We start from the raw sequence: 13,855 nt of genomic DNA, 5'->3' as shown, positions 1-13,855 counted from the left end.
TACTCGGTGAAAGATGCCGGCAGGCAGGAAGTGAGGGCTTTGGGACATCCCCAACATGACAGATCCAATTTGGCTCTTTAAAACGCAGCTCCGTATTACAAGTTGCAGTGTTTGATGATTACTCATCTTATGGAGACAGGACTTGGCTCTGCAGGCAGGACCATCTGCTGCTGGAGACATTCATAAACGGCCTGTATGAACATAGGCCAACTGGGATGCTGAGAAAGGGAGTCAAGTTCTGGACCAGGGTTGGACTAAGAGACCTCTAAAGTTTCTTCTAAATCTGCAATTCCGTGATTCTCATGCAAGCCCAGTAGCTGAACTGGTGCTGTGGGCTGGGATCTGCGGCTGGGGAGCTGCCCTGGGCAGCAAATGGGTTAAGGCTCAAGTAACTTTTATATATGAATTAATGTGTGGAGTTGGGAGCCAAAATCTGTTCCATTAATTTTTCCATCCATTCCAGGAGCAGTTAGGTACACACAGTAAAGTTTATTTTGGTGCATGGTATACTTCACTCCATTAAAAATAAATTAATCAGCAAATTCCTGCCTGGCTCAGCTCTGGTTTATGTAAATAGTGCCCAGCTGTAATGAGTTACAAGGTGTTATTATCTCACACACACAGAGGAGGCTTCACTCTAGAACTCCGCTTGCAACAAAAGCATCTTAAATAAACTCAGAGAAGGCGGTCTGATTTGTAATGTTTTCACAGAAGTGGGATATACCTCACCCATATAGAATTTCTTTATATGACTCATTTTATAGCAAGTTAAATGAAGGAAGTTTGATGGGGGAAGGAGGGGCAATACGGTTCCCCGCCCCCTTCCTTCAATGCAAAGAAAATCCCCCAAGAGATGACCCATACTCAGGGAGGAGGCAACTGACCCTCAAGAGCACAGACCAAGGTGGCTCTGTAGCACACGCTCTAGAAGTTAGGAAGGAGCTAGAAAGCTGGGCATGGGGGTGGGCCCTGGAATGGTACAACTAAGCCAGAAAAAAATATTCTCTTTGCCCCAGTATCTCACATAAAGGAGTCAAGAGAGGAAAAGACAGCATGTCCCTCACCCCATTCAATAGGGAAGTGACAAAGAGGCCTATGTTCTTGGGTCTTCTTTCCAAACAACTCAGGATGTGACAAGCCCCTTGGGCATCAGAAGCCTCCTGGATCCCAGAGGATGGAGCCTGGCAGGCTATGCCTTGGGCACAACAGTGACATCTCCATGAACTGGAGGCAAGAACAGCAGCAGAGATCCTCTTGACCCTCTCCCCATCCTGTCTCTGAGCTGGGTGATGCTCCTCAGCTTATGGCAAATGCCATCTCAGATAAGTTTCTAAAAAACCCTAGAATAAAGAATCATTGCAGAGATATGTCTCTGTGTCTTTTAATGGCCAACTCAACCCCATGGCTCAAAACCAGAGGACAGAGTGTGGTTACCCGTCTTGACTCAGCAGCATTCCAAACTGCTCCTTTGCCATGGTGGGCCCTTGGTGGAAGTGTACCGTTTCTAACTTACCACCATCCCTCTGCAGCCTTTGGGAAAATCTGTCAATCACATAGTTACTGGAGGGGATTAGGGGAGTGTGTGCTGGGGAGCTCTTGCTCAGGGCTTCTCTTGAGGGAGAGGATATCTCAGAAGAACTAAGGGTTCTCCCAGCACTGTACCCCACCAGATCAGGCTCCTGGGCATATTAAAAGGAAAATCAACACAAATGGGGCCAGGTATTTGACAGATGCTGTTCAAAGGTCAGTTCAGGCCACTTTCTGCAGGGTTCTGGGCCAAACAAGCACCTCTCTCCTGGCAGTTCTTCAAAGCCAGCTGGCCAGCTGTTCAGAGGGACCAGTCCATCAAAGACCCTCGTCGTTATAAGTTGGGGAATGGGGCTTCAGGACACTCTGAGGATTCTTCTCCACTAGAGGGCGCCAGCTCACCTCCCCTGTCAGAAGCAGATCCTCCCCATTCATGGAGTCCAGGTACTGCATCTGCAACAGGGACAGCAAGAAACAGAGGGCAGGAACAAGGGCAGGACAGACATGAGACGGCAGAAGGAATCAGTCTTCCAATGGAGAGGATGGGGAGGGAGTTTGTGGGGGGTTCTGACAATACCAGCTCCCAGTCGGCAGGTCTCTGATCTTCCAGATTATTTCCTTAGAGAGGGTTGGGAGAAACTAATCACTGGGGAAGCTCACTGGGAAGGCTTTAGAGAATTCCCCATCATACCTCTAATAACCAAAACAGACACACAAGCCCTGACTTTCTGGACTGCAAGAACTTTTCAGGGAGGATGTATTGGGGGAGACATGTCCTTGGGATGTGTGCATGTGTGTGTAAGTTTATCTGTCCATTCAGGGTAGTGATGTTACTCAAAGTGAGCCAATTCCCTTCTCTGAGGTTTAAGTCTCCTTGTGTGAAAACAGGGAATAGTAACGTGTACCCCCACAGGACTCACGAAAAGATTAAATGCTTGTAACTGCTAGTCGCTGGAACTTTTTCTGGGGCCTTGACCACACGATTAGTGGGCTGCCATGCTTGCCAGTGGGCCCAGCTTCACCCACCATGACGACTGGCAGTTTCTCTGAGAGAAATGTGGAGAAGGGACAACTGTGATGGACAATGGGTGCAGCTTCAGGGAAGGTGAGGTTGGGCAGTTCCACAAGAAGCAGGTGATCTAATGAGAGGCCAAGTCTCAGGAGGTAAAAGTGGTCTCTGGGAGAATTACCTTCGCTGCTGCTAGTAAGGAGAACAGAGGAATGAGAAATGCTTTCAAGGGGACAGACAAAATTTACAGTGGGAGCTGGATCACATAAGGAGTGAGCATTGTATTCAGAAAGATGAGGCTCCACTGCGGGGTGAGAAGGCATTTGGGAGAAAAGGAGAAGGGATGGAAGTCCAGAGGCCTCATCTTAGGCTTTGGATCATCCTCCTCTTCCAAGAATTCCTCCATTCCTGTTGTTTCACCTTCAGGCTGCTGACCCTGAAACCTAACCTCAGTCTCTCACATATACCTCAGGTCTAGATTTCTATACATCATGCTGTCTTCCGGTGCAAGGAGAGCAACTGACCCAGTATCTCCCCTAAAATACACTCCTCTTTCCAACAACTCCATTTCTATGCCTAATGCAGCCACTCTGCCCATCTTCAGCATTGAAAATCTCAACATAACCTCTGACTGGGTCTTGGGCTACCCACCAGACCAACCAGGATCATGGCACAGGACTAATCTGTTCAGGGCCCCTCCTGGTCTTTCCCGAGCTGCTAACTTATACTGAGTCTTGCCTGTCTTTGGCCTTTCACAGCCTTTGTTTCTACCCTGTATCACATCACAGACTGATTTATTCCAGGGTTAGCTTGTGCCTGACTGGCTTCCTCACCAAACCATAAGTTGGCTCGCGGGTAGGTCTGGGTCCTGTGAATCTCTGCTTTCTCAGGAGAGTGCCTGGCACAGCAGGTACTCAGAAGTTTTGCTGATACCACCGGGTCCCATGAAAGCTCCCTGCTTCCCTAAGTGCCCTATCACTGTTTTTCTATTGCCTGCCTCTCACTAGACAATACAGGATTTTTTCTAGAGGCACTGGTGTGGTAACTCCTTCTTTTAGGGCCCTCAGAGAGGTCCCAGCTGTGCCCTTGTTGTGGCCTCTGCCACAAGCCCACCATGGCAGATGGAAAAGCTGGGCTGGTCTCTCAAAAAAACACAGCATTTGCTTTGCCAGTTGCTACTTCTGTCTGACAGCGAGTCCAGTCAACAGTGAGTCTCAAGAGTTTTGTGTGGGTGGAGCCCTCTGGCCACAGTGCCTTCTTCCAGCTCTAGCAGATTTGAAGAATGGTCAAACAGAAGTCCTGGCTTCTGGGGTTCTCTACCCTCTGGGTCTGAAAAGCCCCACTGTGTGGTTTTTCCAGCCATCAACAAGCTGTTTCTGCTGGCTTCTACCCAAGAGCCAGGGCCTGGCCTTCCCATCCCTGGCTGTTGAAGGCTTAAAGGCTATGGACACAGGTGAATAAGAGAATAACTGTGGGGTGAGGCCCCTTCAGCTCCAGAGGCCAAGCCCATGAAGCAGAGATGTGACTCATGGGACAGCCTGAGCTGATGAGCTGTCTGGAGCAGCTAAGGCTTCTAGTGGCTACATGAATCACCAGCTTGGGGTTCTAGGCCAGCTGTGCAGGCTGACTCACTGGGAGACCCTGGAAAAGCCTCTATGTTCCTCTTCCTTGCCATTCAGCTCACTCGTCTATAAAGTATGGATTTCCCATCAATACAGGATCAAGGAGCAGAGAGATCAAGAGGTGAAGTAGCCATGGTTTCAAGAAAAACTATGTAGTGAAGCAGTCCTCACTCTGGAGTTTTCTCTTAGAAGCTCTGGTGTTAGGGAGCCCTGGGGGACCAGGGGGATGGGGAATGAAGTAGGAGGACGCTGTTTGATTGTGGATAGCATTCAGTGGGCAGAGGCTTGAGGGTCTTTTATGGAATTCTGCCTGGAGCCCAGTCCTGCTAGAAATCAGGAACAAGAAACATGAACCTTGAAGCTTCAATGTGAGCACAGAGAGGGCTACAGTGGGCGACTGCACTGTACCCCATTCCCATATCCTACAGGACTATGCACACCCAGGGTCTCCCACTGCACTGGGCACACAACAGACAATCAAATGTGTAGTGAATGAACGCCTAAAAGTGTTTGAAAGCAGGAGATTACTCAGCGCCTCTTCTTCTTCTATCCCATTCCCCACCCCCTGCCTAGCTCATGGCTGGATACAGAGAAGCTGTTCTCTATAAGTGCCTGGTGTGGACATGATGTGGTCAGAATTCCCTCAGACTGGCCTCTGGGAACTCAACCTCTCATGATCCTCTGAAAGTCCAGCATCTACAGACCTCAGGAAGGACCTGCTTTCCATGAGCCTCTGGAAGAGGTGTAGAGCTGCTCACCTGTTTCCTCACATACTCCACCAATAATTCAAGCTGTCGAGGATCTTCACATTTCTGGTTGAAGAAGGTTCTCCAGAGCGCAGCAGCTAGCCCATGGTCATCTGAAAGGATTCCCTGGAACACAGAAGACAACTGGTCTCCTGGGGACCATGGCAGAGCCACAATACAAAAGCTGGGACTATTGTAAACATAATGGCAAGCACCGCATTGGCTTGGAAGGACCTTACAGACACCACAAAAAGGCCTTGTGGACCTTATATACACCACAAGAAGGAACGGGGCAGCTACACAATAGAACTGGAAGAGGTCTTCAGAGAGCATCTGATCCAACCCTTTCATTTCATACAAAGGAAGGACACGGAATCCAGAGGCGCCAAGTGCCTGGCTAAGATTGATGCGGAGATGGGGTTTATGTCTGGTTGCCTTCCCAGGCTACAGTTCCCTCTACTCTCCTGCACTGTACCCGACCCAGCGATACCTGTGAAGCTAAGAAGAGAAACAGGGGCACATTGCTCCCACCACCGTCCACAAGGAACAGGCACAGAGTATTCTGAGGGGGTATTTCCCCCCAGAAACAGAGGTGGGAATACACTGCACCTTCTCTCCTAGTGCATGGACAAATATGCAAGGCAGCCGGCTCTCTGGGGAAGGAAACCAGGCACCATGACCTCACTGTCACCCATCTCTGGGTTGGCCATGGCTTGTCCTGCCTCTCCTCAAGTAGAGGAACAGGCTCACTGTCATGGGCCACAGAGGGCATGCTCAGACACTGTGTGCATGTGTGCCTAACATTGTCCTTCCCAGCAGAGACAGGGGCTCTGTTGGGAAGTCCAAATATCAGAGACTAATCGGCACTTGGGCCATGGACTAGGGCCATTTACTAGTTTGGATCTCTAAGGGAAGGAGAGGGGAGGTTCCTGCTTCCTGGGGTGAGGGTGACTGAAGGGAAAGGCCCCAAGAAGTTGCTCTGTCCAGGTGCCAAGGTAATGTGGAACCAGACAAAGCACTGGCTGGGATTTACAAGTCATAAGGTTGGATCAAGTCCTGGCTCTGCTACTACGAAGCTCAGAGATGGTGGGCAATTCAATACACCTGAGTCTCAACTTGCTCCTCTATTAAACGGAGATGAAAATGCTTTCCCTACGTACGGCATCTTTGCATTATGAAAGTGAGATCATGTAAGGGTACTCTGTTAAGTGTAGTACAGTCAGATACAAAGACCAGGAGCTTGCTTTGGCAGGCAGCTGTGGATATGGTTGAAACAACAGTGAGATCTACGGATCAGACCACCTAGGTTCAAACAGCAGCTCTGTCACTTGATAGTTGTGTGGCCCTTCGAAAGCCAGCCCTTCCTGAGTCTCAGCTTCTCATGGCTGAACAAACACAGTAAGACCAAGCCCATAGCATTGTTGTGAGAATTTGGAGATAATGGCCATGAAAGGCTCTGTAAATGGCAAATCACTGCACAAAGACCCCAGATCATGTATTCAATGTGATGCTGTGGACTGGTCTCTGGGACAGGGCAGCATATGAGGTCTGACTTCAGGCCTGCTGCCAGGAAAGGCCAAGTCTAGGATGGGGTGCTGACAGTTTGGTGGAAAAACATTCTACCTGTTCCAAATGCTCCCTGCTAAACACCCCTACAGTTCCACAGCTTAAGAGACTGTGCTGGCACAATGGCTGAGTCAGGAGAACCAGCTTCTTCTGGCAGATGGGGACAGGGCCCAAGGACAAGCTCAGGCACATCACCATTCTCCAAGTTATTTGCTAACCCAACAGCCTGCCTGTGTCCACAGTGCCCTGGGCACATGCCAGAGTGCTGCTGGAAGCGACCTACATGTGCTACATGGGAAGGAACAGGCGTGAGAACAGGTGTCGTGAGGACTTAAGAGTATGAGCACAGAGCACAGGACACTGAAAGCCCTGGGAGCCATGGCCTGCTGCAAACAGGCACCCTTGGCAGTGGGTGAGATGGTTGGGAAGGGGCAAGTCCATAATCAGTCAGAAAGAAAAGGATGACTCAGGACTCAGATTAACAGTGATAACAACCTGACTATTCCACGCTGTCAGAGTACCTTCACTCCTAATGCCTATGTATATTGAGAAGAACAGATACTATTATCCCCATTTGAAAGATAAGTACACAGAGGCTTAGAGGTTATCTAGCTAAATGGTGGTAGACTTAGGACCAGAACACACTTGTGAAGTCAAGGGATGGTGCCTGACTAACTCTGGTTAGGACGCAGTACCTGCACAGAGTGCAGTACCTGCACAGAGACGCAGTACCTGCACAGCCAATGAAATTGGCTGAATAAATCAATAAACCCAACTTTAGCTTTCTTTCCACCAAACCAGCAGTAAGTCGGAGAGAAAGCAGGAAAGGAAAAAGGGTACTTGGCAGCCAAATATTAGTTTGCAGAGTAATCTTCCCACAATCTACTAGGGGCCTACTTATTTTGCCTCGCAACACAAAAAAGCAGCATCCTTCAGAGATTAAGAAACCTAGGCCTAGAGTAACTGAGAGGAAGCCTGTGGCTCGAAGGCCCTGGTTATGATTAAGGGTTTGGAATGGCAGTCTCACTCAGAGAAGACTGACTTGTGACACCACTATGTGCTTAGCATGATGCTGAGAACACAGTATCACAGCAAAATGGTCTCAGCCCGCAGGCAGCTTGCAATCTAGTTGAAGGGACAAAGCTAGTGCACATTAAACAGAAGCACAGGATCAAATCCTGGAGAATGAACAACTGCCAATCTGTATAGGGTGACTCCAATGTATACTCTGTACATGGTTGGCTCCTCATTATTCAGTCTTAGCTTCTAGGACACTCTATTTGAAATTAGATATTTATTTGCTTGTTTACTTGTTTACTACCTGTCTCCCCATTAGAAGGTAAGCTCCAGTAGGAAAGAACCAGACCATGTTTGTTTTATTCACCAATACATTCCCAGTGCATCCCACATGGTAGGCATTTAATATATACCTGTTAATGGATGGATGGATAGATGATATTGAAATTCAGAGTAAACAAATACAGATCTAGAGAGGTCAGGGAAAGCTTTGTGGAGAAGGAGGCCTTAGAGAATAGAGAATATTTGGAGAGCTACAGGATATTCTAAGCAAGAGAGAATATATTAATTCACTGAACATTTACAGAAAGAGTATCTACAACGCCTGATTCAGGCCTTGAATCAGGTCCTCAGGCCCAAAGCTGACAGACTTGGCTACTGCCCTCCACACCTAGTTGTCCAGGAGAGTCTCAGTCAGGCACAGACAGTCACAGCATGTCTGTGGGGCAGTGGGGCAAATGGCCTCACTTTGGAAAGGTTACACACTAGGAAACAATGGGAGATATCAGTGGATAGGTCACACTGGGGACCACTGACAGAAGGCTTGGAAATTCCATGGAGGAATTTGAACCTAACGGAGTAGCAAACAGGAAAGTTCCAGAAGTGGCCATTGTCAGGGCACAACCCAAGCAACATTCTAGGAAAAGGGTGCTGTAGAACAGCACCGTCCAATGGAACTTTCTGTAACGATGGAAATGTTCTGTCCAGTAGAGCAGCCACCAGCCACATAAAAGTTATTGAGCACCTGAAATGTAGCCAGTGGGACTGAATTTTCAATTTTATTTAAGGAATTTAAATCAAAATAGCTGCATGTGACTAGTCTTAGGACAGCTCTCGAACCCATGACTCATAGTGTGGTCTGCAGATGGCTGCACCATGTCACCTGCGGCTCGTCTGCCACGCAGAATCTCAGGCCTCACTCCAGACTTGCTGAGTCAGAATCTGTGTTTTACCTAGGTGATTTGTATGCACATTAAAATTACCTGGGCAACTTTCACAACAGATGCCCACCTAGAGCAGTTAAATTAGAACTTTTGGGAGATAGGGCCCAAACAATGGTATTTCTAAAAAGTGCCCCAGGTAATTAGTATATTTCCCAAACTTTCCCACTCTAAACAGTCACCTGGGGTGCTTGCTAAAATACCAGGCCTCACACCTATTGAACCAGAACCTTCAGGGAGGTGCTCAAGAATTTGATTTGAAGAGCTCCCCAGGAGACTCTTGTGATCAGGCATGTCTATAACATGGCTCTGCCAGGATGGACTGGGACAGGAGGGACAGAAAAGAGACACAATTCAGAACACCTTTATTAATATTGGTGAAAGGAATCAACTGAGCCATATGCAATAAAGAACTCAAAAAAATGCTAATAGTTATATTTCTTCAATTCTAAGTCTCATTCTTCTATACACTGTAAGCTTTCTGAAGTCAGAATGCAACTAATTTAACAATTAACGTGTATGGGTGCCTGGATGGCTCAGTCACTTAAGCGTCTTACTTTAGCTGAGGTCATGATCTCATAGTTTGTGGGTTTGAGCCCTGTGTTGGGCTCTGTGCTGACAGCTCGGAGCCTGGAACTTGCTTCGGATTCTGTGTCTCCCTCTCTTTCTGCACCTCTCCCACTCACACGCTGTCTTTTTCTCTCAAAAAAGAAATAAACATTAAAAAAAAAAAAAACCAATGTGTAGATCTAAGCAGTTTTTCTCAACTCCCATCCCACTCCTGCAAGGCTCATGTTCAATCAATGTTATGTGTGGTAGGCTATGGTTCAATGTGTGGTATGCAATCTAAATTGCTCTCCAATAACTGAAGATATCTGGCAGACTGAGAATCAAGATCCTAACCAAATCCCTTAATTTTTTTGTAAGCTTATTTCCTGGCTTTAATTATTATCTTCAGGCTGATGACACTTCCCCCAGCCTGAACTCCAGTTTCCTATTTTCATCCTTTATGCATTTTCTCCCTTCCTCATTCTTCCCCTACCACACGCCAAGTATCATGCTACTAGGCAGTAGAAATGCAAACACAGTAGAGACTGCCACTACCCAGAAGGAGTCCCCACCCAGCCAGGATGACAGTTAACACTAATGTAGCAAGTGGAGTCCAGGGAAGGTGGAAGGAACTGAGCCTAGGGCGGTTCCAGGCCTGTTTCCCAGAAGGGGTGATGCTTGCATTCAATCTGGAGGTCACCACAAAATGAGCATAAAAGCACATGTTTTGTTAAATAGATGAGGTATGATGAATACTGGCAGTGCACATATAGGTGTTCTTTACACCATTCTTTCATCTTTTCGATGTGTTTGAAATTTCTGTAACAGCTAGGGGAAAAAGATGAGACACATGCTCTAACATGGATGAAGCTTGAGGACATTACACTAAGTGAAGTAAGCCAGGAGCAAAAGAATAAAACCTGTATGATTCCACTAACATGAGGTACTCAAGAGTATTCAAATTCATAGAGACAGAAAGTAGGTGGTGGTGGTTCCTAGGGCCTGGGAGGAGGCTGAGGGAAGAGTAAGGGTTTTAAGGGGGACAGAGCTTCAGTTTGGGAAGATGGAAAAGTTCTGGAAACACATGGTGGTGACTGTTGCTCAACAATGTGAATGTACTTAAGGCCACTGACATGTGCACTTAAAAATGGTAAATTTGAAGGGCATCTGGGTGGCTCAGTCAGTTAAGCATCCGACTTCGGCTCAGGTCATGATCTCATAGGTTGTGGGTTCAAGCGCCACATCAGGCTCTGTGCTGACAGTTCAGAGCTTACAGCCTGCTTCGGATTCTGTGTCTCCTTCTCCCTCTCTCTCAAAAATAAATAAACATTAAAAAAAATTTTTTAATGGTAAATTGGATGAGACAGATCTAAATGTTCTGACATGGATGGATGTCAAAGATACATTGTTCACTGAAAAAGGCAAGGTACAGGATAGTGTATGTAGTGTAACTTCCATTTGTGTAAAGAAAATAAATATATAAGTGCTTGTGCATGCAAAGGTAACGTCTGGCAGGACACCCAGTAAACTATTAACAAAGTTTTCCTCTGGGGCAGGGAATTGGGCAGGAGAGAAAGGGGCCTTCTATTTTCTACTTCAACCACTTATGTACAGTTTTATGAGTTTCTGATGAGTATATATTGCTTTTATTTCATTTTTAAAATTATTTAAATGTATTATTTACTTTTGAGAGAGAAAGAACGTGAGCGGGAGTGAAAGAGGGAGTGAAAGAGAGGTAGACATAGAATCCAAAGCAGGTTCCAGGCTCTAAGCTGTCAGCACAGAGCCCGATGCAGGGCTCAAACTCATTAGCCGTGAGATCATGGCCCGAGCCAAAGTCGGTCGCTTTACCGACTGAGCCACCCAGGCACCCCTACAGATTGCTTTTATAATGAAAGTTAAAAGACTGTGTGATTTGTCTGGCAGACCATGCTGTTAACATGTGTGTGTCTTCCTGTCTCTGGTGGCACCTGGGGCCAAGAGAATGGCTGATTTGCCTTTGTCGCTACATCCAGCACCTGACAAGGACTCAAGAAATGCTTCTAGTTGAATGATTTGACCATATTCTATAGTGCTTTCTTTCCCAAGCACTAGGCAAACTTCTGGGCAGAGTCATTCCTGTTGCCAAGTCAATGAAGATGAGGAAACAAATACCAAGCCATAATAGTGGGTAGTGAGTGATGATGTCCCCTTGAAGGTTTCCTCAGAGTTTCTTATCAAAAAAGTCTTTTGTTGGGGGAAGCCCATGTTCCGCTTAAGGCTTGGCAAATGACCTTACCTCATCATATCCCAAGATGGCTGCATAGAAATTGTTTGTCATAAGGATCATATTCTTCTTCAGGATATAAGAATTAACCTACAGAAACAAAATGACAAAAACAAAAGTATGAAAAAAGGGGAAAGAAACAAAAAATATGATTTTTGCCTCTTAACTATCATAGACTCTTAGTAGAACAAAGAGAGAAGGCCCCTAACAGAGCAAACTGCTAGTCCACCCTCATTTCCCTGATCTGTCTGGATTCTCCCCCTCCCCCATTTGACAGTTTCTTTTAGATTTTGATCCTAAATTACACAAATCAGTAAGTCACTTTAGTGAACTGAGCCACAGGTATGTGTCAGGCTTTTTGCTAGACCCTATGAACACAAAGTGTAAGAAATGTTTCTCAGCTGAAGGAGCAAACCGTCTAGTATGGGAAAACAGGTATGTAAAAAACAATTAAACTGCAGTATGTTACCTCAAATTCTATTCCAGAAGTGGTGAGCAATAGAGGAATTTTAGTACAAATGATCTCTGCTCTGGGAGCAGGGAAAGAGTTCTCCTGGAGGTAAGACTTACGTGGACCATGAAGGAGAGAGGATATTCTAGACAGAGGGAACATGGTGTGCCAAGGTGCAGAGGCAGGGAAGAAAATATTTGGGAAGTGCCAGGGAAGGCAAATGGGAAGAAACTGGAAAGGTATGGTGGAACCAGGTTAGGAAATGTCGAAGGGCTACTGAAAGGAGCCTGTGGTGGTGAAAGACAGAAGGAAGTTGTCAGAGGTGCAAAGAGGAGGGAGAGAGGCAGGACCAGGAGACAGGAGGAGAAAGGAGAACCCCTGAGGCTATGCAGAGAAGAGAACAAGTTGGGCTGAAGCAGGAAGGCTGTTAATCTTGAGAGACTGCTTTCAAATACAATTGCAGTGAGACCATTGATACCATGGAGGAACTCCTCTCAGAGAACGGCCAGGTGGGCCCTCACCAAATGTCTTCAGTAGGGTCAAAACTCTGACCTCCAGACCTCTAGGAATATGCTTGAGCAGGGTCTCTGTTTCATTCCTTGCTGGGGCAGAGCAGAAAGCCTGGTGTAATGTGCAATAAGCACTGAGTATTTAAACTGACAGGTTTTAGAAACAGCCAAAAGTTATATGGAACTTTACATGGAGAGTAAGATTCGTGGTTAACAATCCTGACCATTTACTGAGCAGCTGGTATGCGCCACGTGCTTTATGGACATCATCTCCTCTAACTGACACTGGAACTCAGGTGGTAGATGTGCTATAGTCACATTTTTATGGACAAAGAAAATTGGGCCTAAAGCAGGTAAAGTGACTGGCCACAGCACATTAATGATAAAGCTGAGATGAGTATCCAGTCAGTTTGAATCCAAAGTCCATGTGCTTATATTTCATCAGGTTCCTGCCTTCAGGAAGATGATTTTATTTTGGATCAAAAATCAAAGACTGATTGATTTAATCCTGTGGTTCATAACTGGTCTCTGAAGAAGAGCAGAAAGAAGTAGTGAAAGGACCTGGATTTAGTCAGAAAACCTGGGTTGAAGTTCTAATTCCGCTATATTCACAGGATGTGATGATCTTGGGCAAATCCAATAACCTTTCTGAGTCTATTTCCTTGCCTTTCGAACGCCCTGCACACATCGCTGGTTTAAATAGCAAGTGAATTAGCACATATTCATTCATTAATTCAACAATGTATGCCGAAAGCCTCAGTAAGCTGTAAAGTGCTCTGCCAATGCAATGAATTATGAGTAATACCTTCTGGTTTGTTTACAAAAACTAAAACCAGTTCCAATAGTCAGGGATAATTTTCAAAAGGAAGAGAGAATGGTGACACTCAAGACTGGAAACTGTGAGACTGGATGCAGCTGGTAGTACAATCCATGGCCTTTCCCTCCTACATTCAACCCAAGCCAAATCAGACCTCCTGCCTTCATGTTCCCAGAGCTCTGTCCACACTCTTCCTCTGGATGCACAATATGGTTTAGAGTTGCTTATGTACCTGTTTCTCCCACTAGTCTGTGAGCTACTCAAGGGTCATAACAAACTCTGTCTGATTAACCTTGGCACCCTTGACACCTAGTCCAGGGCCTGGCCCAGAGCAGGGTTTAAGACTGGCAGGTGGATGACTGCATCCTTACAAGGGTCTGAGCGCCAAGCATAGCATGTTTTGTCCAATGACACCCTTTTGTTTCCCCTTTTTTGCTGCTTGAGTACCCTGCATGTTTCTGAAATTTCAAAAATATATACTGCCTAACTTCTTACACCATCTTCCAGAATGGGCTGAGGCGAAAGGAAGAGTCCAGAAACAAGCCAGAGCTAGAGT

The 13,855-nt window shown here is 46.4% G+C and overlaps 1 protein-coding gene across 4 annotated transcripts in view; it reads right to left on the bottom strand.

Moving 5' to 3' along the window:
- Positions 1-469: 469 nt before the first annotated feature.
- The window catches only part of UQCC1 (ubiquinol-cytochrome c reductase complex assembly factor 1), a 101,915-nt gene continuing 88,529 nt past the window's right edge, over positions 470-13,855 (bottom strand). For all 4 annotated transcript variants that reach the window (XM_045053706.1, XM_045053707.1, XM_045053709.1 and 1 more), the window contains 3 exons: positions 11,535-11,612; positions 4,917-5,030; positions 470-1,980 (listed from right to left, as the gene is read on the bottom strand). In XM_045053706.1, coding sequence (XP_044909641.1) covers positions 1,846-1,980; positions 4,917-5,030; positions 11,535-11,612 — 327 coding nt within the window. In that variant the 3' untranslated portion in view covers positions 470-1,845. The remainder of the gene's footprint in view (positions 1,981-4,916; positions 5,031-11,534; positions 11,613-13,855) is intronic.

Source organism: Felis catus, chromosome A3 (genome assembly GCF_018350175.1).
Source record: "Felis catus isolate Fca126 chromosome A3, F.catus_Fca126_mat1.0, whole genome shotgun sequence".
In the NCBI taxonomy this organism is placed as follows: Eukaryota; Metazoa; Chordata; class Mammalia; order Carnivora; family Felidae; genus Felis; species Felis catus.
This window is presented reverse-complemented; position numbering and strand designations above follow the sequence as displayed.